Genomic DNA, 25,211 nt, shown 5'->3' on the forward strand with positions numbered 1-25,211 from the left:
CAGAATGAAAGTTGTTATGGCCACATTCTGTTTTGGGTTATACACTGGGGCAACCCCATTGATCTCAGTGGGATAGCAAGTGTGACCTAGAGCAGAATTTGGCCCTTAATCTGATTTTAAAAAACAAGAGAAAGTATGGTCCAGTGGTAAGGGCACTTGCCTGGGATTTGGGAACTCTGGGTTCAATTCCTGGCTCTGTCACAGACTTCCTGTGTGATGTAGGACAAGTCACTGAGTCTCTCTATGCCTCAGTTTCCTATCTGTAAAACTGGAATAACAAAATGTCCCCACCTTCCAGGGGTGTTATGAAGATAAACACATTGAAGATGGTGAGCTGCTCAGATGTTATCAAAATGAGGGGCATAGATGATAGGAACTTTGCTCTTGATAGCCTATGCAACCCCAGTGGCTGCCCTCTCAATCACCACAACCTGTCTCTTTTAATTATGTAGATCTCAATACATACAGACACACATGAATGAAGCTATACTGAGTGCACTCAGGCTGCAACTTAGTCACCAATTTGCAAAGAGCTTGCAGTCTTCTGGCTGCAGCTCCTACCAAAAGATGTAACAGAATGTACAGAAGGGGCCCACAAAACACCAGACCTTGCTTGCAACGGAGTGCAAGCCAAAGCTGTGTTCTGCCCCATAGAAAGGACTTATAAATGACACCATATCAGTGACATCCATCACATGGTCCCTGCTAAACCTGGACTGCAAAGGGATTTTCATTACATATGGAGAAAGGGAAATTCCTTGTGGATCTCAATAGCAGAGAACTCGACCAATATTCTCATATCAAGCTAATCTATTCTGCAGGCAATAGCTGCCCACAAAATATAAATAAAGATGGCCCAGTTCGTAAATTCTGTACCCTCTCTTTTTCTATTATTGGAAAAGCTTTACATCCACCTTTATGTCACATTTAGCTCTCTGGTCTAGACTAGTAGACACTCCAAGCATCCACACCAATTTGTGTGATGTGATCTCAAAGAGCAATGTTTGTTCATAAGCTGTGAATTTTTATCAGTGATACACTGAGAGCACAGCATGCGGTTACATCCTTACTTCTGGTTATGTGTCAATAAAACCATATTTTAAAGCATAGTTGTAGTCAGAAAAGTGACTACAGCTTTGGCTACACTGGAGATTTTAACCATCAGTTGCCCAGCCATCAGTTTAGCTGCACTGGTGTCGACCCTTTGTATCGAAAGGCAAAGGCATTATAAACTGAAAATTGTATTGGTGTAATCTATCCTTGCTTGAAACTGTCCCCAGAATAGACAAGGCCTGTGTGAAAGTGGTATCTTCTTATTCAACAGACCCGCTTCTGTATTCAGAACACCATCTACAGGTCTAATGACATCTGTTAATGCTGCAGAGCCAACACGGCTATGGAAGAGTGGGCTCGATTGCCTTCTGCTTTGCGCACCTACAACAAAATTATCATCTACATTCCCACTGTAGCATCTTTATTACTGATGATGTTGCATGAGCCAGAAAAAACACAGCATGACTTTCAAATCCCAGGTGGAGTTGGCATGGCTGGCAGTTGGAAATCCCAAGCCAAATCCTCAGATGGTGTAAATCAGCATTTGCTCCAATGAATTCAATCTCAAAAAAATATATTGGAATTGGAAAAGGTTCAGAAAAGGGCAACAAAAATAATTAGGGGTATAGAACGGCTTCCGTATGAAGAGAGATTAATAAGACTGGGACTTTTCAGCTTGGAAAAGAGGTGACTAAGGGGGGATATGATAGAGATCTATTAAATCATGAGTGGTATAGAGAAAGTAAACAAGGAAGTGTTATTTACTCCTTCTCATAATACAAGAACAAGGAGCCACCAAATGAAATTAATAGGTAGCAGGTTTAAAACAAACACAAGAAAGTATTTTTTCACGCAACGCAGTCAACCTCTGGAACTCCTTGCCAGAGGGTGTTGTGAAGGCCAATACTATAATAGGGTTCAAAAGGGAGCTAGATAGATTCATGGAAGATAGGTCCATCAATGGCTATTAGCCAGGATGGGGCAGGAATGGTGTCCCTAGCCTCTGTTTGCCAGAAGCTGGGATTGGGTGACAGGGCATGGATCACTTGATGATAACCTGTCTGTTCATTCCCTTTGGGGCACCTGCCATTGGCCACTGTCAGAGGACAGGATACTGGGCTTGATGGACTTTTGGTCTGACCCAGTATGGCCGTTCTCATGTTCTTATGACTGGATCACTGCCCTGGACACACAAATCAAAACAGATGTTTGGTAGATGCTGTGGGAGGATGTCAACTGGCCAAACCCGGGACCTGACGGCCTCTGCCTCTGGGATCTATGACCCGCTCTGGGGTAGTCTTGTTGCCTTGGGGGAGGAAGGATTGCCCAAAGGAGTGTTGCAAGTGGTACAGTTGATGTTGCCACTGACTGTCAAAATGACGTTTCCATGCTGCCTGAGTATATACCCCAAGAGAGCATAGGGTGGTCCTTGAGTCTTTAAATGAGAGCAAGGTTTCAGCTGTCCTTTCTGGAAAAAGCACACAACTTTTATAAGGCACGTCCTCAATAGTCTGCAGCACATCATAAGCAATGCCTGAATTTTGCAGCCAAGACACCTTCCAATCGTTACCACTGAGGCCATAACTCTGGCCGATGTACCTGCCATGTCCAAAGCTGACTGCAAGGAGATCTTGGCCACCAAATAGAAATCAGCTCCCAACGCTCAAAATTCCTCCCTGGAGGCTTCAGGTAACTGGTGTACAAATTTAGACATAGCTGTCCAATTAATAAAATTGTACTTGGATAGCAATGGCTGCTGGTTCGCAACACACATTTGCAGGGAAGAGGAGGTATAGATTTTTTTTTACCAATTAAGTCAATCCTCTTGGATTCCTTGTCCTTGGGCGCAGACTTACACCTGCCCTGCCAGGCACCATCATTCACCGCAGTCTCAACCAGGGAATTAGGGAACAGAAGCCCTCAAAACCCTGCGTAGGTACAAAATAGTGTTTCGCTGAATGCTTCGCTGCAGGTGGCACTGAAGCTGGAGTACTCCAAAGAATGTTTTCAGGCTCCAGGAGTTCATCATTAATAGGGAAGGCTACCCTCCCCAGGGAAGACGGCTGAAGAATATCCAGTAGTTTGTGAGTATTCTCCTGCAGGTATGCTGCCTGGATGTCCAAGGTAGCAGCCACACATTGCAGAAGGTCCTGGTCGGCCTTCAAGTCCTCAGGCGCTGAGGGAGAAGAGGAGCCTGGTACCCTCAAATCATCAAGGGATAATGATGAAGCAGCAGTTTCACTAGGGATGGGTCCTGCCCTGAACTGTCAGATCTGGACAGGACAACTCTGAGAAGGGAAGCTCAACCGATGTCTGAACTCGCAGTGGAACACCACCACCACCGACGTACCCCATGATATTGCTCTGGAACAGGGTGAGGAATGTGACTTCTGAGATTGAGGACCATCCCACAGATTCCAAGGAGGTAACTGGAATACAGGTAGGGCACTGGTGGCCAGGAGACTCTGGGCAAGGGGCCCCTGTCTCTGTACCAGTGCTCTTCAGAGAACTGTTCTTGGCATCAGTCGGGTGAGGGAGAGCAGAAGAAAGACCCCAACCTGAATCCTCAGGAGCCCTGAGTCTCCGGGGACAGTGATGTAGCTAGCCTTGATGGTGCAAGGAGCTGGTCTGATTCACCTGCTACCTAGTAGGAAAGAGGTAGCAGTGCTTCTGATGGAATTGGCACAGCCAACACCAAATACATCACAGTTATATCCGGTGCCGGGAGCGGTGCCGGTACTGACGTCAGCAGCGGTGCTGATGCAGCACATGGTGCTGAGATGGAAGACAGGATCTGCTGTCAAAACAACGTCGGTGCTAAGGAGTGCACCAGTGCAGAGGAGGTTCTCAGTGCCAGGCCCAGCACCGGCCTCAACTCTGCAGTCTGTGGCAGGTGGAAATCAGGCTGTGTCGTCCATGGACCCCAAGACGGTGCCAACAAGGTCATGGATGTCATAACCCCAGCAAAGTCCTGGATGAGTGGGAAGCCCAGAACTGATAGGCAGAGTAGATCGCTGCTGCCTGGTATACTGTCAGCGTGTAAACACCCGGTGCTGGCATCACTGGCATCGGTACCAGACTCCACGGATGCTCCAGAGCTGGAACTAGAGTCATGAGTAGGATTGCCAACCCTCCAGGATTGTCCTGGAGCCTCCAGGGATTAAAGATTAATCTTTAATTAAAGATTATGACATCTGCTGAAACCTCCAGGAATACATCCAACCAAAGTTGGCAATCCTAGTCACCAGTATGAGCTCCCCCATGCCTCTACACGGTACTGGGGAGCAGTTTAAAGGGCCTGCTCCATCCCGCGTGCTGGCAGTAGCACGGCGCCGGTCCATATTCCTCTTAGACAAAGAAGAAGAGTCTCCACGAGACCTGGAGCGGTCCCAATTGGTCTTACGAGACCTTTTCCTCAGCACACTCCAGGAGGCTGAATGGTTTCTTCATCTCTTGAGAGAGACGCCAGTCCTGCAACACAGAGCAGCGTCACTCACTGAAAACCACACAGAGCTCCGACTCCAGCCACAGGCAGTGAGAGGAAACTGTACCTCATATAGCCAGGGGAGGGGCTACAACCATGAGGCGTGAGTGCTGCCCTCCTACGGGTACTATGAGGCAAAATTCTCAGGCTCCGGTGCACTGGGAGCACACACACGTAAGTGGAATACACGGCTGCATCTACTTGAAGAAGAACACTTCTGAAACCTCTAGAACTATTTCGTATTTATTAAGCACTGTACAAGAAAGAAAAAGTCAACACATTATAGACAGGTGGGCATGGAATGAGGTTCCTGCCTTATAGATTGCACACACTGTGCAATGCAGAGCATTCTAGTGTTGCTAGCAAATAGCAGCACATGGTAGAATTTCTTTGTTTCCCTATTTCTCTTTTTTTTTAAATGTAGGAAATTCCATATTTAAAAAAAAACAATGTTAGAAGAAAACTACAGTTGCAAAAGTGAATCATCCACTGACTAAATTAAGGCTTTCTGTGCAACTTGAACTCTGCCCTCCTGCATATAGTATTATGCAGTCAACGCTATACAGTCACATGCTATCATCCAAGGAAACCATCAGCACACACACACAAAAATGAAGACTAAGTCACATACAGGACATTTGCTTCAACTGGATCAAATCCGACAAGGTGCTATATAACACCAGGGAGGTTTTCAACACCCTGAGTTTCCATTGAAGCTCCTTTGATACAGCTGGTTGGAAATTTTTTATCAAAATGGGGTTTTGACACAAAACTCTGGTTTTGTAGAAAATCGAAACATTTCAGAAAACATGTTGATTTTGACAAAATTTTGTTCAGAAATAAATGAAACAAAATATTTTGATAACATCAAAACGTCCCGTTTCAAAATTTTCAGAATGGAATGTTTTCATTTTCCATTTCAATATGACTATTTTTTTAAAAAACAAAATTAGTTGTTTTTAGATTAATTTTTAAAAAGATTTAAAAGGTCAAAATCAGAATGAAATGTTGCGATTTTATTGAAACAAAACTTTTTGATTGACCCACAACTATTTTTTTTCCAGAATTTTGTTTTGTGGAAAATTTCTCATTTGTTTTTGTTCTGTATCAGAACAGCAGAGCATTCCACCAATATAGAAACCTAAAACGGTGGGGAAATGCATGCCTGGGATGTCACAAGAAGTTGTACGACCACTGTCCCTCCAGTTCCCTTCTGCAAAGAAGGGACCAAATTCTGCTCTCATTCACATTGGTATCTATCCTGAGTCATTCCAATGAAGTCAGTGGAGGTTACTCTGAACCTATCCCAACTGAGAGAAGAATTTGGCCTCTCTGAGATGTGTATGTTCTGGCACTATCCCTGCAAGCAACGTTTTACATTTTAAAGTAAATATTTAATCAAAATGAGCTAATTTGTGTGTACCGTTCACTCCTGTTGCATGGCTCTGGTGCACAGAGAAACAACAGGCTACAAAACCTAGTCTGGTAGCTGAAATAAGGTTACACAACAAATAAGCTAAGTAAAACCTAACCACAAAGGCAATCAAAAATGATGACTAAGCTCCCTCCGCCACTCCAGTTAAAAACCGTATCTTCAGAAGAGATGAATGCAGTACTCACTCTGAGAGGCATAAAAGCCCTCTGTTGCCTTATCTTCATGCCCATCAAATTCTCTGCTGGCTAGCTGCCTATTGGCAGTCTCCAGTCGGTCTGCACATAAACAGGAAATACTTTAAGTATAAATATACGTATATAAAATTATAGGCCAACAACCAAGAAAATACATGCCAGCAGCATGGTATAAATAGAAGCTCAAAAGGGAGATACTAAAATGAAAGAGGCTGAGGAATATATCAAACAGTGAGGGATGAGCCCTGGACTCCTACAGAAGAGCAATCTTTTAGTTTCTGGTTGGTAAGAAGATGTTTATTGGTTGGCAGAGTTCAGCCCTTCATAGATTTGAAAGCCAGAAGCAACGTTAGATCATTGAGTTAGACTGCCTGCATAACACAGGCCACAGAGTTTCACCCAGTGATTCCTGTCTCAAGCCCAATGACTTGTGGTTGAGCTAGAGCAGTGTCTCTCAACCTTTTTGATACCCGGGACCAGTTTTTTGCCTTCCTAAACTGTGTCAGGGAGATCTCAGGGACTGGCACTGGTCCACGGACCAGTCGTTGAGAAACACTGAGCTAGAGCATCTCTTTGAGAAAGACTTGATTTAAAGCTGTCAAGTGAAGAAGAATCCACTACATCCCTGGGTAATGTGTTCCAAAGGTTAATTGACCTCCCTGTTAAAGAGTGCCCCTTATTTCCTGTTTGAATTTGTCGAGCTTCAGGAGATGAAAGGCTGAACTTAACAGTACAGGAAATAGGAGACCTGAATGCCTGCAGCACTGTGGATCATGGTACGAAGTACTCTAATGTGGCTGCTTGTGGTCTCCAGGTGAAATTCAGCTCCAGGCTGAGGGCCGGCACAAGGCCTATACTTTAGCCCCAATTAAGAACTATTTGGAGGACGACAGGGCAATGAAATGGTGCCTAAGCATTGTGCCAGCCTCTGTACAAGGGTGAACCTCACCTTGTAAGTGCAAGGGCAATCCTGCTGTGGCTGGTAGTGTTGTACTCCACAAAGGGGATAGCCTCACTCCTGACCAGCAGCTAGTACCAGAGTAGCAACAGTGCTGCTTTGAACTGTGATTCCCCTTAAAGAGACATGTGATACTCTCCTCCACCACTCAGGCACTACTCATTCTACCTCCCTGCACCCCACTGCTCCATTGGCTCTAACCTTACTGCCTCTTCGCTTCCATTTCTCCATCTGTAAAATGGTGACAGTCAAACTTACCAACCTCCAGCTGCGCTGAGTAAATCATGACTCCATTTTTAAAGGGCCTCCATTGGACAAGTGCACAAAGTGGAATCTGTGCACACTCAGTGGATAGGCACACAATTATACAACGTTCACATCCATTTGCACTCACAAAAGGGTGTCTACAAATGTTGCCTATTCAATGGGAAGCTCTTTGAAAATTTGGCTTTTACATGTTTGTAATGCATTTGAGACTAGGGCTGTCAAGTGATTAATTTTTTTAATCGTGATTAATTGTGCGATTAATCTCACTGTTGAACAATAATAAAATACCATTTATTTAAATATTTTTGGATGTTTTCTACAGCTTCAAATATACTGATTTCAATGACAACACAGAATACAAAGTGTACAGTGTTCACTTTATATTTATTTTTGATTACAAATATTTGTGCTGTAAAAAACAAAACCAATAGTATTTTTCAATTCACCTCATACAAGTACTGTAATGCAATCTCTTTATCATGAAAGTTGAACTTACAAATGTAGAATTATGTACAAAAAAACCTGCATTCAAAAATAAAACAATGTAAAACTTTAGAGCCTACAAGTCCACTCAGTCCTACTTGTTCAGCCAGTCACTCAGACAAACAAGTTTGTTTACATTTGCAGGAGATAATGCTGCCCACTTCTTGTTTACAATGTCACCTGAAAGTGAGAACAGGCATTCACATGGCACTGTTGTAGCCGGCATCGCAAGATATTTACGTGCCAGATGCACTAAAGATTCGTATGTTCCTTCATGCTTCAACCACCACTCCAGAGGACATGCCTCCATGCTGATGAAGGGTTCTGCTCGATAACGGTCCAAAGCAGAGCGGATCAACACATGTTTACTTTCATCATCTGAGTCAGATGCCACCAGCAGAAGGTTGATTTTCTTTTTTGGTGGTTCGGGTTCTGTAGTTTCTGCATCGGAGTGTTGCTCTTTTAAGACTTCTGAAAGCATGCTCCTCCACACCTCGTCCCTCTCAGATTTTGGAAGGCACTTTAGATTCTTAAACCTTGGGTCCAGTGCTGTAGCTATCTTTAGAAATCTCACATTGGTACCTTCTTTGCATTTTGTCAAATCTGCAGTGAAAGTGTTCTTAAAACGAACAGCATGTGCTAGGTCATCATCCGAGACTGCTATTGTATGAAATACATGGCAGAATGCGGGTAAAACAGAGCAGGAGACATACTATTCTCCCTCAACGCGTTCAGTCACAAATTTAATAACGCATTACTTTTTTAACAAGCATCATCAGCATGGAAGCATGTCTTCAGGAAGGGTGGCCAAAGCATGAAGGGGCATACGAATGTTTAGCATATCTGGCATGTAAATATCTTGCAATGCCCGCTACAAAAGTGCCATGCGAACACCTTCTTCTCAATTTTAGGTGACGTAAATAAGAAGCCAGCAGCATTATCTCCCGTAAATGTAAACAAACTTGTTTGTCTTAGCGATTGAACAAGAAGTAGGACTGAGTGAATTTGTAGGCTCTAAAGTTTTGCATAACTCCACTCAAAAACAAAACAATGTAACAAAAAAAAAGTCTACATTTGTAAGTTGCACTTTCATGCTAAAGAGATTGCATTATGGTACTTGTATGAGGTGAATTGAAAAATACTATTTCTTTTATCATTTTTACAATGCAAATATATTTGTAATAAAAATAATAATATAAAGTGAGCACTGTATTTGTATTCTGTGTTGTAGTTGAAATCAATACATTTGAAAATGTAGAAAAACATCCAAAAATATTTAATAAATTTCAATTGGTATTCTATTGTTTAACAGTGCAATTAAAACTGTGATTAATCACAATTAATTTTTTTAATTGTGATTAATTTTTTCAGTTAATCATGTGAGTTAACTGCAATTAATCGACAGACCTATTTGAGACTTATATTTTATATTATATATTACATTATATTATATACCTTGCTGTTGAGCTCATTATAGACAGATTAGATTTGTAGACTGGGTAGAATAACCTTTAGATGTTTACTGCAGAGTTTATAATTTTGGTCTTCAGGTTAAATTGGTGTTATAAGAATTAGAACAACAATTCAATGCTTAAAGTTGTCTTGTGTAGTTTGCTGGGGGACTTGTTTGTAACTTGGCAAATAAGAGCATTTTTATCCTTTACCAACAAACAGAACTTGATTTCTAAAGCAGTTTATCTAAAACACATGAAAATCAGTTTGTCTAAAGCCTGAGGCTGGTGATTAGGAGTTTGACAATTGAGGAATGATACAGCATGTCACTTAGGGCGAAAAAATGTGTAAAGAACTTAACATACCACGGAGATCCCTGTTGAAATCGTGAAGTCTCCTAATTTCTCCTTCAAGCTTGTTTCTCATAGCCTTGTCCAGAGACTCTCTCTTAGTGGTGGTCTTGACCAGGCCCTCATAGGCTTCTGAAATCCTCTGAATTTCTATTTCAAACTGAAAGGAGAGAGACCTCCCATTAAAGCAGGGCAGGAATGTATGTCATTCTGACACTCGCTTGGAGCATTTCCCAGGGGGTTTTGTGTGCCGGGGTGATGCACGTTCCAAGTTTCACACAAGCATGATTCTATAATAAGAATTCTTATAGACAGATGACAAAGCTGATCTCTGTGCTTTTTGAACATCCCTATTGCACTGAGCAATCAACTTCCCACCCACCCCAAAAACATTCTGCTCCAATAGCACAGGCCAATGCTCAGATAAATGCTTCCAAGCAAACTCAAGAGGTGGGGTTATGTAACATAGTGGTTTGATTTTCTTTCTTCGGCCACAGAGGCTTCCACTTGAAAGCTGTCCTCAGGGGGTGCCGAGGAAATATGCACATTAGAATGGGCTGAATTTTTTCTTAAAAACGGGATTTGGGAGGCATGATTTATCACTTCCCCACTAGGGATGAATTCCAAATGCAAAACTTTGCTCTGTACACCAGATCCCAAATGTGAATGTCTTGGGCCACATTCAGATCTCACATCAGTTTTAAGTTATTGTAGTCCACTGATTTCAGTGGAGTTATTCCTGATTTATACCGGTGTAAGTGAGATCAGAATCTGGCCCCTTATCTCTCTAACACACTGTTTCCAAACACCAGTAGGTCACAGGAGAGCCCTAGATGGTTTGCCATGTCCAGGGCTGATTAATCCATTACTAGGTACTGGCCTAGGCAAACATACTTCTCCTGTTCTGGTGCCAAGGGGAGGGCCTGGGTGGGTGAGGAGACGGGGGGTGAGCACGAGCCCACCCCACACTCAACCCACAGTATAAGCTCCTGCCCAGCGTGGCTGGGTCCGGATCCCTGTTCCAGGCATTGCAGCATGGGACATGGGCTCGCAGTGACACTCAGGTTTGGCCCCGAGGGGACAGGAGCTGCGCCTGCGAGATGAGTGGGGTTGGGCTCGCGCTCCAACCCCCGACCCTCCTGCACCCAGGGCTTCCCCTCTGCACCAGGCCAGGATTAGGGTTATTGTGCTGGGACAGAGGGTGCATATATATAATGATAGGTTGCAAAAAAAGACAAAATGCAGTTGGTGGGTCATCTCAGTAAGAAGGTTGGGAACTTCTGCTTTAACGGACTGAAGCAAAAGCCAGGATTTGAACACTCTTGCACTTGGACTGTTGAAATCTAGATCCCAATCCAAACTTAAGCAAATTGCAGAGGCCTGAATGCACAAAAGGAATTTGGCATGGTGACACTGAGCAGATTCACAAATCCTGAGGTAGGCATCCAAGCTCCTATACAATAAATGGGGAGAGACAGGCACCTTGGACTGCAACTCACAAAAACCGGCACACTAGGTGAGGAGCAGCCTAAGCTAGCCAATGGGAGGTGCCAATGAGATGGGGTGTGCTAAATCCCACCCAGTCTCAGAGGTAGGTGCCTAAATCCAGGCTGTAGGGAGGCACCTAGCTCTGCTTGGGATTCTTACCTGTAAATCCTCTCTTGGCGGTAGGCACCTATGTTGTTAGTAAGGAGGAGGAGAGTGGCTAGGGTACTCACCTAGGATGTGGGAGACCCCTGGCTAAAGCCCACCTCCACCTGAAGGAGAAAGGGGATTTGAACAAGGAACTACCATTTCTTAGGTGAGTGCTCTAACCACTGGGCTATGGGATATTCTGAATGTGGGGCTTCCTCAGTCTCTCCAGTGGAAATTACAAAAACAACAAGGAATCTGGTGGCACCTTAAAGACTAACAGATTTATTTGGGCATAAGCTTTCGTGGGTAAAAACCTCACTTCTTCGGATGCATAGAGTGAAAGTTACAGATGCAGGCATTATATACTGACACACGGAGAGCAGGGAGTTACTTCGCAAGTGGAGAACCAGTGTTGACAGGGCCAATTCAATCAGGGTGGATGTAGTCCACTCCCAATAATAGATGAGGAGCTGTCAATTCCAGCAGAGGAAAAGCTGCTTCTGTAATGAGCCAGCCAGTGGAAACTGTTGCACTGTGGCTAAATAATTAGCGTCACTGAAGCAGGGAGACTGGACCCTGAGATACAGGTCTCTGTCTGTCTCTCGTTATTTGTGCCAGAGAGCGAGCACAAGCATAAGAATGACTCTATACCCTGGTGGTTAGGGCACCCAGACACCTAGAGGGAGGCAGCATACAATAGCTCAGAGGCAAAGACATAGGTGCCTTGGCAATTTCTACTGCCAAAACTTAGGCGCTGAACAAGTTTAGGTGCGTACAGGATTCAGCAGGAGTTTAGTACATGGCAGTGGCCCCAAAACGGGGGACTCAGGGGTCTAAAACAGGATTTTAGGTACTTAATTCCTTTTGTGCATTTAGGCCAGGACAGATTTGGTATTCAAGCCATTACAGAGATAGGCTTAAGCTGTGTACTCAGATCCCTACCTGGTCCAAGGGTGCTAGGAGGGGAGTCAAAAGCAGGGTTTGGTTTGCAGTGTCGCTGAATCTCATGATAATCCCAGCACTCCAGGAGCTGGTTATGACAGAATCTCAGCTTTCATTTAAAAAAAAAATTATAAATAAGGACCGAATCTTCAGCTGGTGCAAACCGTCATAGCTCCAGCGAAGTAAATGGTGCTATGCTGATTTACACCAACTGAGTATCTGGCCCTATATTTATAGACCTCATGGTTGTGGAGAAAAGCAGGAAAACAAGAACCCTAATGGCTCAAAAATCGGGAGGCAAATTAAAAGAACCCAAATTCATCATTTGTTACAATCTCATGAGATTTTAGCCAATCTCAACATATTCAGGGCCTGACTCAGGATTTTTGGACACTTGGGGTTGGCAATTTTGGGTCTGGGCCCATCTCTCCTTATAATAGAGCCCATCTGGCATGAAAACTCTAGAGCAGTGGTTCCCAAACTTTAACAACCTGTGAACCCCTTTCACTAAAATGTCAAGTCTCGTGAACCCCCTCTTAAAAATGAATATTTCCAGGGATTTTCTCCTTACCTGAGTATAAATTATAAAAGCAGAGACCTTGGAAATATAAAATTTGTTTTTGTGACATGTTTATTACACACTATGTATTATTAATTATTATTTATCATTACAGTATTTTTATTGCATTATGAAAATGGCAACACTCTTCCAAGATCTCACTTTTGTAGCTTGTATCACTTTGAATAAGCCTGTTATAAGACAAGGCTCCTATGTTTCATCAAGGAGTATCAGATGTGAAACAGCATGAAGGTATTTAAGAAGCCAACTCAAAGAGTTCCTCCTACACAAGCATTCAGGTCTTGAGCAGTCCAGGCAAACAACGCACGTTACAACAAAGCTTAAACTTGTTCTTCATAATAATTTTAAAAACAATACTAGCTGCCTATTTATTTTTAAAAACAGCAAAAAATATCCACCTCCCTTTCCATTTCTTATAAGGAGTCTTGAAGGTTAAGTCTCCTCAGTGTCCCATGCTGCCCGGGATCCCTAGGGATAGCACTGTCTGCCATTAGGGAATTTTCCCCCGAGAACCCCCTGTAACATTTCGTGAACCCCAGTTTGGGAAATACTGATCTAGAGTTAGGGCACTCTCTGATGCTGCTTGGACTTGATGCTGCCAGCTGCAGCAATGGCAAAGACGAGGCCCAGCTACAGTAATGTTTGTATTGGAGCTGTACAAAATGTTTGCAGTGGAACTCGAAACTAGTGAAACCGGCCAGGCTTCGCATTTTGTCACAAACTCGAACTTTCATCCAGATTCCCCAAAAGGTCTGCGATTGTTTAGAGCCCCCTGAGTCCTGTGATGTGTGACTTTGCAGGGTTGGGATGTGGAACGAGCTAGGAGAAACTCAGCCATTTTGACTGACTTTTGATTTCAGTTTATTTAGACCTGAAAGTGAAGGTAAAACTCAGGGGTATAAATCTATGTTAATGGGAACTAACCTGGACCTAATCCAAAGCCTAATGAAAATCTCCTATTGTCTTCAAGGGCTTTGGATCAGGCCCCAAACTCATCAAATATCTAGCTTTCATGGTCATTTAACAATTACCATGCACTGCTCATCTCTACTCAAAATTTTTAAAAGGTCATTAACAAAGCTACCTAATGTCCATTGCTTCCCGAGTGACGCCCAATTCTGCACAACACAGAGAATCCAATGGGCTTGTTGTAATGTGAGCAGCACGGTATGATCTGAAACACTGTCTTAGTGCTACCACAGATTAGTGTCCTGACTTTTTATTTTGTTTTTAAAAAGCAAGAACTCCAGGAAGCAGCATTATTTTTCAGCTAATATCATCTTTAAAAGGTGGCCTTTCTCTTTAGCACAACTCAGACGCACCAAAATAACAGTAGCATTTCGAGCACAAGAGACTGCAAGCTCAAAATAACTCTGAATAAACCTTGCCACATTACTTTGTTGCTGTAAGAAAACCACCTTGTACAGGAAGAGAGTTTATTTTTTACTCTTTCCTGCACTAAGATTGGAGGTATCAGCAATCGTTTACTTTCCAACTGGCAACGGGCAAACATGCTTGGATAAAATAAGACACCCCAGAGAATTTTTGTCCAAAATTCAACCCGAATCTTTACTGCAGTTCAAAAACGTCAGGACAACTTTTTTTTCCATCTTCTGTAACCAAAATTTGGACCAAAATCTAACAAGAAAGGCTGTTTTGGACGGGCTGACAATTACTAGAAATCTCAAGAGAAAGCCTGTTCTTGCAAGTTTTGCAGAATCAAACCAATGCTTCAATTAGTTGGTTTTTACTCTATAATAATACATAACACCCCAACAGTGCCTTCCCTCTGAAGATATCATAGTGCCTTACAAAGTAGGCATAGATTTCAAAGCTAGAAGGACCCATTATGATCATCCAGCCTGACCTCTGCCATAACACAAGCTATAGAACTTCACTCAGCAGCTCCTGAGACACCCCATCACTTCTGGCTGGACTAGAGCAGATCTTTTAGACAGACATCCTGTCTTAATGTAAAGACTTCAAGTGATGAAGAGTCCAGCACACCCTGGTTAATTACTATTAATTAATTAGTGTAAAAATCAGTGCTTATTTCTAGTTTGAATTTATCTAGCTTCAGCTCCCAGCCACTGGAGCTTGTTATGTCTTTGTTGCCAGATTAATGAGCCCTCTGTTATCAGAAATTTTCTCCCCAGGGAAGTACATATAGACCATGTTGAAGCCACCTCTTAGCCTTCTATTTACCAAGCTAAACAGATTGAGCTTCTCCAAGTCTCTCACAGGAAGGCAGGTTTTCCAGACCTCAAATCATTCCTGTGTCTATTTTCTGAACCCTCTCTAATTATTCAACATCCTTTTTAAAGTACAGACACCAGAACTGGACACAGCATTCCAGTGGTGGTCGCAGCAATGCCATATACAGGGGTAATATCACTTCCATGCTCCTTCTCAACATTTCCCTGGATCACATTACTCCACTCCCCCTTAGACACCTCATGACCTTGGGACCTCATGTTATCCTGGTTATCTCCATTTTCCAGATGAGGCCCCAGGAGATGAAGTGACTTACCCACGATTACACAGGAAGTCTGTGGCAGAGGTGGAAAGAGAACCTACCTCTCCAGATTCCCAGGGCTTAGGCTTTCTCCCCACAACTATTCTCCCATGTTAGTCTTTCCTGCCTAAAGGCCACCTGCTACATAATAACAGGAGTACTTGTGGCACCTTAGAGACTAACAAATTTATTAGAGCATAAGCTTTCGTGGGCTTCAACCCACTTCTTCGGATGCATGTTCCTGTTGCAATGAAATTAATTTACTAACAAAACCAGGTAGTTTAACAGCTTATTAGTGCTGATCAATATTGTTACGTCATATAAGTGAAGCCTTGCTCAGTGCCCTTTATCTCTTTCGATATCTTTTTTTCCCCAAAACACACTCCACCACGCAAGTCCCTCCACATGGTCCAGCAGCTACGACCAGAGGCAGGCTTGCTGCAGGATAAAAGGAGAGCTTCCATCAAAGCTGCTTTTGTTTAAAGTGATAAAGGGGGACAAGGGGAACACCAGTAAATCATGCTCATGTTTCTCAGCAGCTCTGCAATTTCCTTTTCAACTCCCACCCCATCCCCAATCCTTTCTATCCCCAGATGGCTTCTGATACCAACCCACTCTAACAACCTACATGATGAGACGTTGGTTGAAACCATGCCAACCTGATCATTAAGCTTCAAAGAGGTAATGTCATCGTCAACAACAACAAAGAAAGAAAGAAAAAAATGAAAGCAACGAACAAGTGAGCTAAAAATGAAATATCAAAAAGATAACAGCTCTTTTAGATGTCAGAATGAGACAATGTTTCAAACAACACCAGAATTAATCACCACCTTGTAACTCACTGCAAAATGTCTATTCAAACATGGTCTAGAATTTGACAGCACTTAGGGACAATCTGTTCATACAAACTACTAGCTGTGCTATACACATCAGGAACACAGTCTGCTTTTCAGTCCCCAGTATTTTTATTCTGTTCTGTTCTGAATATCGGTGGAGGAAAGACTGTCCCTCATATTGCAAACATCTTTTCCCTGCTCCACCACAGACTTCCCGTGTGACCTTGGGCAAGCCACTTAGCCTCTCTGTGCTTCAGTTCCCCATCTGTAGAATGGGGATAATTACACTTCCCTACCTCACCGGGGTCTTGTGAGAATAAATACACTAAGGATTGTGAAGAGCTTTGAGATCAACTGATGAAAAGCATTATAAAAGCTAGATATTGTTATTATTAATTATTATTAATTATTTTTCAGTGACACATTTTGCTTAGAAAAAATTACATACAGTATTATTTCAATAATATGGAGCAATTTCCAAGTCCAAAATGCATTATTTAACTAATCACAACCCTCAGGTGAAACAGGTAAACATTATTATTATTTTACAGGTGAGGAAACTAAGATATAGAAGTTAAAGCAAAAATTTTCAGATTTAGGTGCCTAAGTTAGGCACCCAAATGAGTGGCTTTATTTTTAGAGGTTCTGAACACTCACAATTCCCAACAAAGTCCAACAGGAACCTCAGGAGCCTCTTCTTTGTCTGTCCATCACATCAAAGCAGGTAAGAAAATGGAGCCCTTTTAAATGACTGACCAATGAAGGCCTTGATTCAGGGAAGCGTCCCTATTCAGGAAAGCACTTATTCACGTGTTTAACTTTAAGCACATAATTAAGTTCCATGGGACTTAAGCATGTGCTTTCCTGTGTCAGGGCCTAATGCCACAAACTTCCAGAGCACCAAAAAGAGAAAGAGAATGCAATTACTAACCAGTGTAGAGTGGTAAGACTCTTAAATTAATACATTTTTTGTGCATCATACTCAAATATATTTTATAAAAGAAAGCAGCCTTTGTAAAACCAACATCTGGAATCCAACTTATTCAAAGAATATTTTTTGTCCAGGAAGGCCATACAGAGGACACCATTAAAATCTTTACAACTCTTTACACAAAATTCAGTATGGGGCTGGACCTCTGGCCTCAACTCTCTGAAAATCTGGCCCATGAAATTCAAAGTGGATATACAAAAGTCCTGCTGATTGTGCAGTGGTGTAAAATCTTCACAGCATTTTCCTTTGGACGTAGGTAACATTACTATTATATTTGCAGTATTTCCTATACTTAGAGTATGTTTATACTGCAAAAAAAGGTGTGTTCTTAACTTGGGTTTGCTAATCCACATTAGATAACTCAGGTTAAAACAGCAGTGAACACACGGCAACGTGGCTTTTAATTTGGGTTAGCAGCTTGAGTTAAAGCCTATAGGTGATCCTGGGGTTGAACACAAGGTAGGTACGTAATTGTTTATGCCCTAATATGTACAGACTCCACTTTCTAAAAACAGACCTTAAGAATTCTAGCACTGAGTTAAGCAATCCACTGTTAGCCTGGACAGGAGACAGACACCAGTGCCCACTCTTTGGCAGTGGGTCTCTTTTTTATGTATCATCTTCTTGCTCAATTTTCTTTTTCTCCGTTTTCTTCTATTGTTGCTTTAGACAGTTAGCTAGACAAATAGGCACAGTGACGGAAATATGAACAAAATCTTTAAATAATTATTTTACACAGTCTGGGTGCCATTAAATTGGGTATGTAATGAGGTCAAAGGAAGCAACTCTGAAAATCAGGCCACCTATGTAGAGGCCTTAAAAATGGATTTAGGCACCTAACTTTAGGTGCCCATGTTTTAAAACTGGGCTCTGTGTTTTTTTTTTATTATTATTTAATTTAAAAACAACTCCTCAGAAAAGATTTATTATCAAACGCCCAAACATCAGTCAACCCACAGTACCGGTGTGTTTGTTTCTTATGATAAAAGAAGGACTATTACAAATCTATTAAAATGTACAAGACCACACAGGACAGGTTTTGTTGTGATCACTAAACGTATTTTGCACTTCAGATATGTACAAAATGTTGCTGATTATGCTACACCTGTAAAAAGGTGCTAGATTAAAAATGCCATGTATTCAGACGCTGCATTCCAGAAGGGAAACTACCGAAGGAAGTTTCCCTAAGGCAGGCATAAAAAAGTTGAAATTATAATATATGGAGATATACCTATCTCATAGAACTGGAAGGGACCCTGAAAAGTAATTGAGTCCAGCCCCCTGCCTTCACTAGCAGGACCAAGTACTGATTTTTTGCCCCAGATCCCTAAGTGGCCCCCTCAAGGATTGAACTCACAGCCCTGGGTTTAGCAGGCCAATGCTCAAACCACTGAGCTATCCCTCCCAAGGAAGAAGAAGTAGATGCTCCCAAGAAAAGAAAACAGTACGCCTTTTGAGTAACATCTTCATGGCAAAGGAGTCTGCATAGCCTACTGTATTGGAATCACAGTCCATCCAATGACTGGCAAGGACTTACAGAGGGTCCACATGGCGACAATAGGAACCACTGGCTGTGTTAGGCAATCTGAGTGCCTCATGTTAGGAAGGATTACTTAGATCACCGCCTGTGCCCAGGAGGGTAATAGACACACTTCTGACACACTATAATAGGGGCTTGCATCTTTTATACCCTGTGAGAACGTTCCACGTACCTTCTGAAGTTTGTCTGCCTTCTCATAGTATCCCTCCAGCTCCTGCCGCAGAACATGATTCTCCTCCGACAGCATCTCCACCATTTGCTGCGCTCGCTCCACAATGGCATATGCATCAGGCGTGAGCTGCTGGCTTGGTGGAGTCGCAGGTGGAGGCTGGGCAGTTACAGCTGATGGGAGCGGTGGCAAGGTTGCTGAGTGCAGTGGGCCAGTAATGGAGGAGGCCTGGGAGGACATTGGACTGTGCTGCTGTACCGGCACCGATGGAAAAGCAGGTTGACATTGTCGGCTAAATAAAAGCAAATACGGGAAAAGAATTATACCAGCCCAGAAAAACTGCCCTGAAAATATACCAGCCATCTAGATTTCAAGGGCTTTGGGATAAGGCATGTCTTTTTACTACAAGTTTGTTCAGCACCTAGCAATGGGACCCTGATTTCTAAGCAGTACCATAATATAAATCACAACTGTACTCCTTAGTGTCACAGACTTCAGACACCAACATAATTCAGGAGTACTGGCTGATGGATGCTAATTTAAAAATAAACGATATATTCCTCATCCTTCAACCATCACCTGCCTGGAGCAAGTCGGTGAGCAGAATTCTGATAGGCTGAATCAGAAGATGGGAGGAAATGAGGTGAGCAATGTGATGTTCCTGAATAGCTTTAGCCTAGCAAAGGACAGACTGCTGCAAAACGGCTGGCTGGACCACCCTGATCAATTCTTTCGAATCATCAAAGTCATTTTACAATGAGAGACCTCATAATGATTGTATGAATAGGCGAGTTATATTCAGATGTATCTACATGGGGATATGTTTTCTGACAATAGAGGTCTCATTAATTTAGCAGATAAAGGTATAACAAGAGCCAATGGCTGGAAGTTGAATCTAGACAAATTCAGACTGGAAATAAAGTGCAGTTCTTTAACAGTGAGGGTAATTCTATCTTAGCTACTTATATGTCCCCATCTCCATAGTATCTGACTGTCTCACAATCTTTAATGTATTTATCCTCACCACACCCCTGAGCCAAAAACTCAAAAGGTAATAATAAAATGTTTTTTAAGTACAACAGAAGCAGGAAGCCTGCTAAACAATCAGTGGGGCCCCTGGATGATCGAGATACAAAAGGAGCACTTAAAGATGATAAAGTCATTGCAGAGAAACTAAATGAATTCTTTGCTTCAGTCTTCACAGCTGAGGATGTTAGGGAGATTCCCAAACCTGAGCCATCCTTTGTAGGTGACAAATCTGAGGAACTGTAACAGATTGAAGTGTCATTAGAGGAGGTTTTGGAATTAATTGATAAACTTAACAGTAACAAATAACCAGGACCAGATGGCATTCACCCAAGAGTTCTGAAAGAACTCAAATGTGAAATTGCGGAACTATTAACTATGATTTGTAACCTGTCCTTTAAATCAGCTTCTGTACCCAGTGACTGGAAGATAGCTAATGTGATGCCAATATTTTAAAAGGGCTCTAGAGGTGATCCCGGCAATTACAGACTGGTAAGTCTAACGTCAGTACCGGGCAAATTAGTTGAAACAATAGTAAAGAATAAAATTGTCAGACACATAGAAGAACATAAATTGTTGGGCAAAAGTCAACGTGGTTTCTGTAAAGAGAAATCATGTCTTACTAATCTATTAGAGTTCTTTGAAGGGGTCAACGAACATGTGGACAGGGGGGATCCAGTGGACATAGTGTACTTAGATTTCCAGAAAGCCTTTGACAAGGTCCCTCACCAAAGGCTCTCACATAAATTAAGTTGTCATGGGATAAGAGGGAAGATCCTTTCATGGATTGAGAACTGGTTAAAAGACAGGGAACAAAGAGTAGGAATAAATGGTAAATTTTCAGAATGGAGAGGGGTAACTAGTGGTGTTCCCCAAGGGTCAGTCCTAGGACCAATCCTATTCTACTTATTCATAAATGATCTGGAGAAAGGGGTAAACAGTGAGGTGGCAAAGTTTGCTGATGATACTAAACTGCTCAAGATAGTTAAGACCAAAGCAGACTGTGAAGAACTTCAAAAAAATCTCACAAAACTAAGTGACTGGGCAACAAAATAGCAAATGAAATTTAATGTGGCTAAATGTAAAGTAATGCACATGGGAAAAAATAACCCCAACTACACATACAATATGATGGGGGCTAATTTAGCTACAACTAATCAGGAAAGAGATCTTGGAGTCATCGTGGGTAGTTCTCTGAAGACGTCCACGCAGTGTGCAGCGGCAGTCATAAAAGCAAACAGGATGTTAGGAATCATTAAAAAAGGGATAGAGAATAAGACGGAGAATATTTTATTCCCTTATATAAATCCATGGTACGCCCACATCTTGAATACTGCGTACAGATGTGGTCTCCTCATCTCAAAAAAGATATACTGGCATTAGAAAAGGTTCAGAGAAGGGCTACTAAAATGATTAGGGGTTTGGAACGGGTCCCATATGAGGAGAGATTAAAGAGGCTAGGACTTTTCAGCTTGGAAAAGAGGAGACTAAGGGGGGATATGATAGAGGTATATAAAATCATGAGTGGTGTGGAGAAAGCGAATAAGGAAAAGTTATTTACTTGTTCCCATAATATAAGAACTAGGGGCCACCAAATGAAAAATGGGAGGGTGGGATAGCTCAGTGGTTTGAGCATTGGCCTGCTAAACCCAGGGTTGTGAGTTCAATCCTTGAGGGGGCCACTTAGGGATCTGGGGCAAAATCAGTACTTGGTCCTGCTAGTGAAGGCAGGGGGCTGGACTTGATGACCTTTCAAGGTCCCTTCCAGTTCTAGGAGATAGGATATCTCCATTAATTCATAATTCAAATGAAATTAATGGGCAGCAGGTTTAAAACAAATAAAAGGAAGTTCTTCTTCACACAGCGCACAGTCAACCTGTGGAACTGCTTGCCTGAGGAGATTGTGAAGGCTAGGACTATAATAGAGTTTAAGAGAGAACTAGATAAACTCATGGAGGTTAAGTCCATTAATGGCTATTAGCCAGGATGGGTAAGGAATGGTGTCCCTAGCCTCTGTTTGTCAGAGGGTGGAGATGGATGGTAGGAAAGAGATCACTTGATCATTGCCTGTTAGGTTCACTCCCTCTGGGGCACCTGGCATTGGCCACTGTTGGCAGACAGGATGCTGGGCTGGATGGACCTTTGGTCTGACCCAGTATGGCCATTCTTATGTTCTTATATATTATCCCCATTTTACAGATAGGAAACTGAGGCATGGAGAGACTAAGTGACTTGCCCAGTATCACACAGGAAGTCTGTGATGGAACAGGGAATCAAACCTGGGTTTCCGAAGTCCCAGGTTAGCATCCTGACCACTGGATCATCATTCCTCTCCAATTACCCATTCTCCATCATCTGCAGCCGTATCAAGGCTACTTTTGCTGAAAGATAAATTCTCTGATAACTACAAGTTATTGGAGTCGATGCAGGAATCACTGGGTGAATTTCTGCATCCTGTGTTATGCAAGAGGTAATAATTATCCCTTTTGGCCTTAAAATCTATTAATACTATTATGTGTACACCATATTTTTTGCTAAATACACAATACCTGTGATCGATGTTGTTTTCATAGTGTATGGTGCTTCACAAGGAGGGAAAGATGGGATTCTCAAAAGCACTTAGCATTGGCTAATTCTGCTCCCACTGGAATCAACATACCATTGACCTCAATGGGTGCAGAGTTAGACCAACACTGAATGCTTTTGAAAATCCTACCTAAAAGCAAAGGTCCAAATAGTAAAGAGCTCTCCAGAGCCTAATAACAAGGCAATTCACAAGTATCTTAGCTTATGCCTTGATGGACAGAACCTGGTTGAATAGGAAATGTCCTGAAGCAGCAAAGGTGTCAGTACACAAGTGGGATGGGAATGGGAGGCAGGGCAGACTTAACCAGTAAACACTCATGAGGCTACTTTGTGTGCTGAGTACATCATCGCATTAGTGAATTTTTTAAAACTTATTTGCTAATTCACTAATGATTAAGTTGGCACAAGAAAGCAGGTCAGTGCCAGGAAAGTAGAATTCTGATAGGCACCAAATACATCAGGAAATAGATTTGCTGCCATTGTTATACTATAGTTTTGCTTCAGTGTTGCTAGCAGAACCCCCCTCCTTCTGGCCTCCTCACACTACATGCCACATCCCACATGTCACATAATGTTTGATGCTAAAGCGAGGTCACAGAGCATCAAGGGGAAAAGAAATAAGGGAAGCTACAACAAGCAAAGCCATTGTTAACTAAATGAAACACTGTCTGGAACTGGGAATTCTCCTACACTGCTATATCAGTGATGATATCATAGGGGCTAGGAAGTTATAGCAACACTGTTCTCAGTATTGATTATACAGTAATGGGAAGTAAACATGATGTATCCTGCTTGGGTTGAAGGGTGCGCAGTGCTCCCTTATGTGGAAGGGTCAGGATCACAGGTGATACTGCTTGGAATGTTATGTTGCTCTGCCACATCTGTCTCCTTATCACCAGCAAAATCAGAGAAAGGAAAGGACTGTGCATGCAGGTGCACGTGCTGTGGGGGAGGCCTTTCATTCCTTTGCAATAGTGTTTGAGGTTGGACCTATACCTGGTCAACACAGTTATTGTGAACTGAACGGTGTGGCCTTCAGACGTTAGACTGTATGCCCCTGAGACAGGGACCAGGGGTCACGTTTTGACCTCAGTTATTGTTCACTGGTTTACATCTAGATTGGGAACGATTTATTTTGACCCCTGAGAATTCCTTATTAACTCAAATATCTCAGCACATAGTAAGGTGGGATATCACTGAATTAGAGGTCATCAACAGAATTTAATCCTCCTCTAGAGTGATAATCTATGGGCCCAAGTAGTTACATGGGTACAATTTTCACTATAGCCTGCAATTCCACAACCATGACATTTGCAGCATTTGACCTCTATTTTTGTGAAGATAACCTAGAAAATGTGAACCAAGTTTAAACTGATTCAGTATTGTCTTCCAGAGTCTGCAGACAGCCTGAAACAACCGTTCTGAGAGGTTTGAGCTGCTTTGTTCATCTCAATGGGTCATTAACTGTGACACGGAAAGGTGGCAGTGTAAATGTAAACCTTGTTAGCTAGCTCACTACTGATCACTTCAGCAGAAGCATTTAGTGTGTTATTTACAGCCCCAAATTACTGTCCAGCTCTTCCCAGGTGTACACTTTACACCAGCAGAAAATCTGTCCCTTAGTTTTATCCACACTGTTTCCCTTTCCTGAAAGCTTCCCCTTAACACCATTAAGTAAGTCTGAGATTGTACTCCAAACAAGAACTACCACATTTCCTAAAGATTGCCTGCTGAAGCCATTTTGTTACTGCCCTTTTCTTCATCACACTCTGCTTTGTAAAACCTCACTGGAAACCGCCAGTATCCTGTCCTCGTCAGGGAACTGAAATTTCTTTTTATTTCAAAAAATTAACAATATAAAAATAGTATGACCAGTATTATAAACTCGGTTGAGCAATGAAATGTCACATACAATATTATGAACATGTCAGATATTTCCAAATGCAACCTAGTAAATGGAGCGTTACTAGTTTATGTGAGGCCTAGTCAAACACTTAATAGTTTTATCAATATAATTATTTCAATTAGTGTTTATTTTACCCAAATAGTTATCCTGGTAAAAGCCTTAGTGTGGACACAGTTATACCAGCATAAAGGAGACTTCTACCAGTATAGTTAATTCCCCTTCCTGTACCGGAATAGCTACACTGGTATAAAGCACCTATATATTGATATACCTGCATCCAAACTAGGTGAGCTGTACCTACTTTAACTATACTGGTTAAGCCCTGATTGTCCTATTTGGGGATTTCTAACCTCATATTAGTTTTGCACTTTTCGGTTGGCTTCAGCCAGTCTAGGTTTACATTGAGAAGTGAGGGGAGAAGCAGGCCCAGTTAATTCAGTCATTCCTGATTTTCAAGTTATTCACCCCAAGTTACTCCTGATTTACAGCCATGTGAGAGCAGAATCAGGCCATAAATTCTGCACAGGCCAGAGTGTATTGGATGTTCTCATAAGTATTTTCCATCTTGAACTTGTACAATTTATGTCGCTTCTTTTGATGTGTGGCTGGTAAATATAATGAATTACTGATGAATAGTTTGTTCTTTACTGTTTACAAGTCCCATTTATCCCAGGTTTCCTTTGAAGTTTTTTAAAACTGAACCCACTGTTAAACTTCTGGGTGTATGTACAATACATATAACACAACAATCCAAAAAGCAAACTGGCAGTTAGAAAAAATAAGATTCCCTGATGAGGTTAAATACAGTC

General features: G+C 42.2%; 1 protein-coding gene across 2 annotated transcripts in view; it reads right to left on the bottom strand.

Annotated features, from left to right (window-relative positions):
• Positions 1-25,211, bottom strand: part of AMOTL1 (angiomotin like 1) — a 118,762-nt gene that overhangs the window by 35,373 nt on the left and 58,178 nt on the right. For both annotated transcript variants that reach the window (XM_065417455.1, XM_065417456.1), the window contains 3 exons: positions 18,888-19,176; positions 9,692-9,836; positions 6,158-6,247 (listed from right to left, as the gene is read on the bottom strand). In XM_065417455.1, coding sequence (XP_065273527.1) covers positions 6,158-6,247; positions 9,692-9,836; positions 18,888-19,176 — 524 coding nt within the window. The remainder of the gene's footprint in view (positions 1-6,157; positions 6,248-9,691; positions 9,837-18,887; positions 19,177-25,211) is intronic.

The sequence above is a fragment of the Emys orbicularis genome, chromosome 1 (assembly GCF_028017835.1).
Source record: "Emys orbicularis isolate rEmyOrb1 chromosome 1, rEmyOrb1.hap1, whole genome shotgun sequence".
In the NCBI taxonomy this organism is placed as follows: domain Eukaryota; kingdom Metazoa; phylum Chordata; order Testudines; family Emydidae; genus Emys; species Emys orbicularis.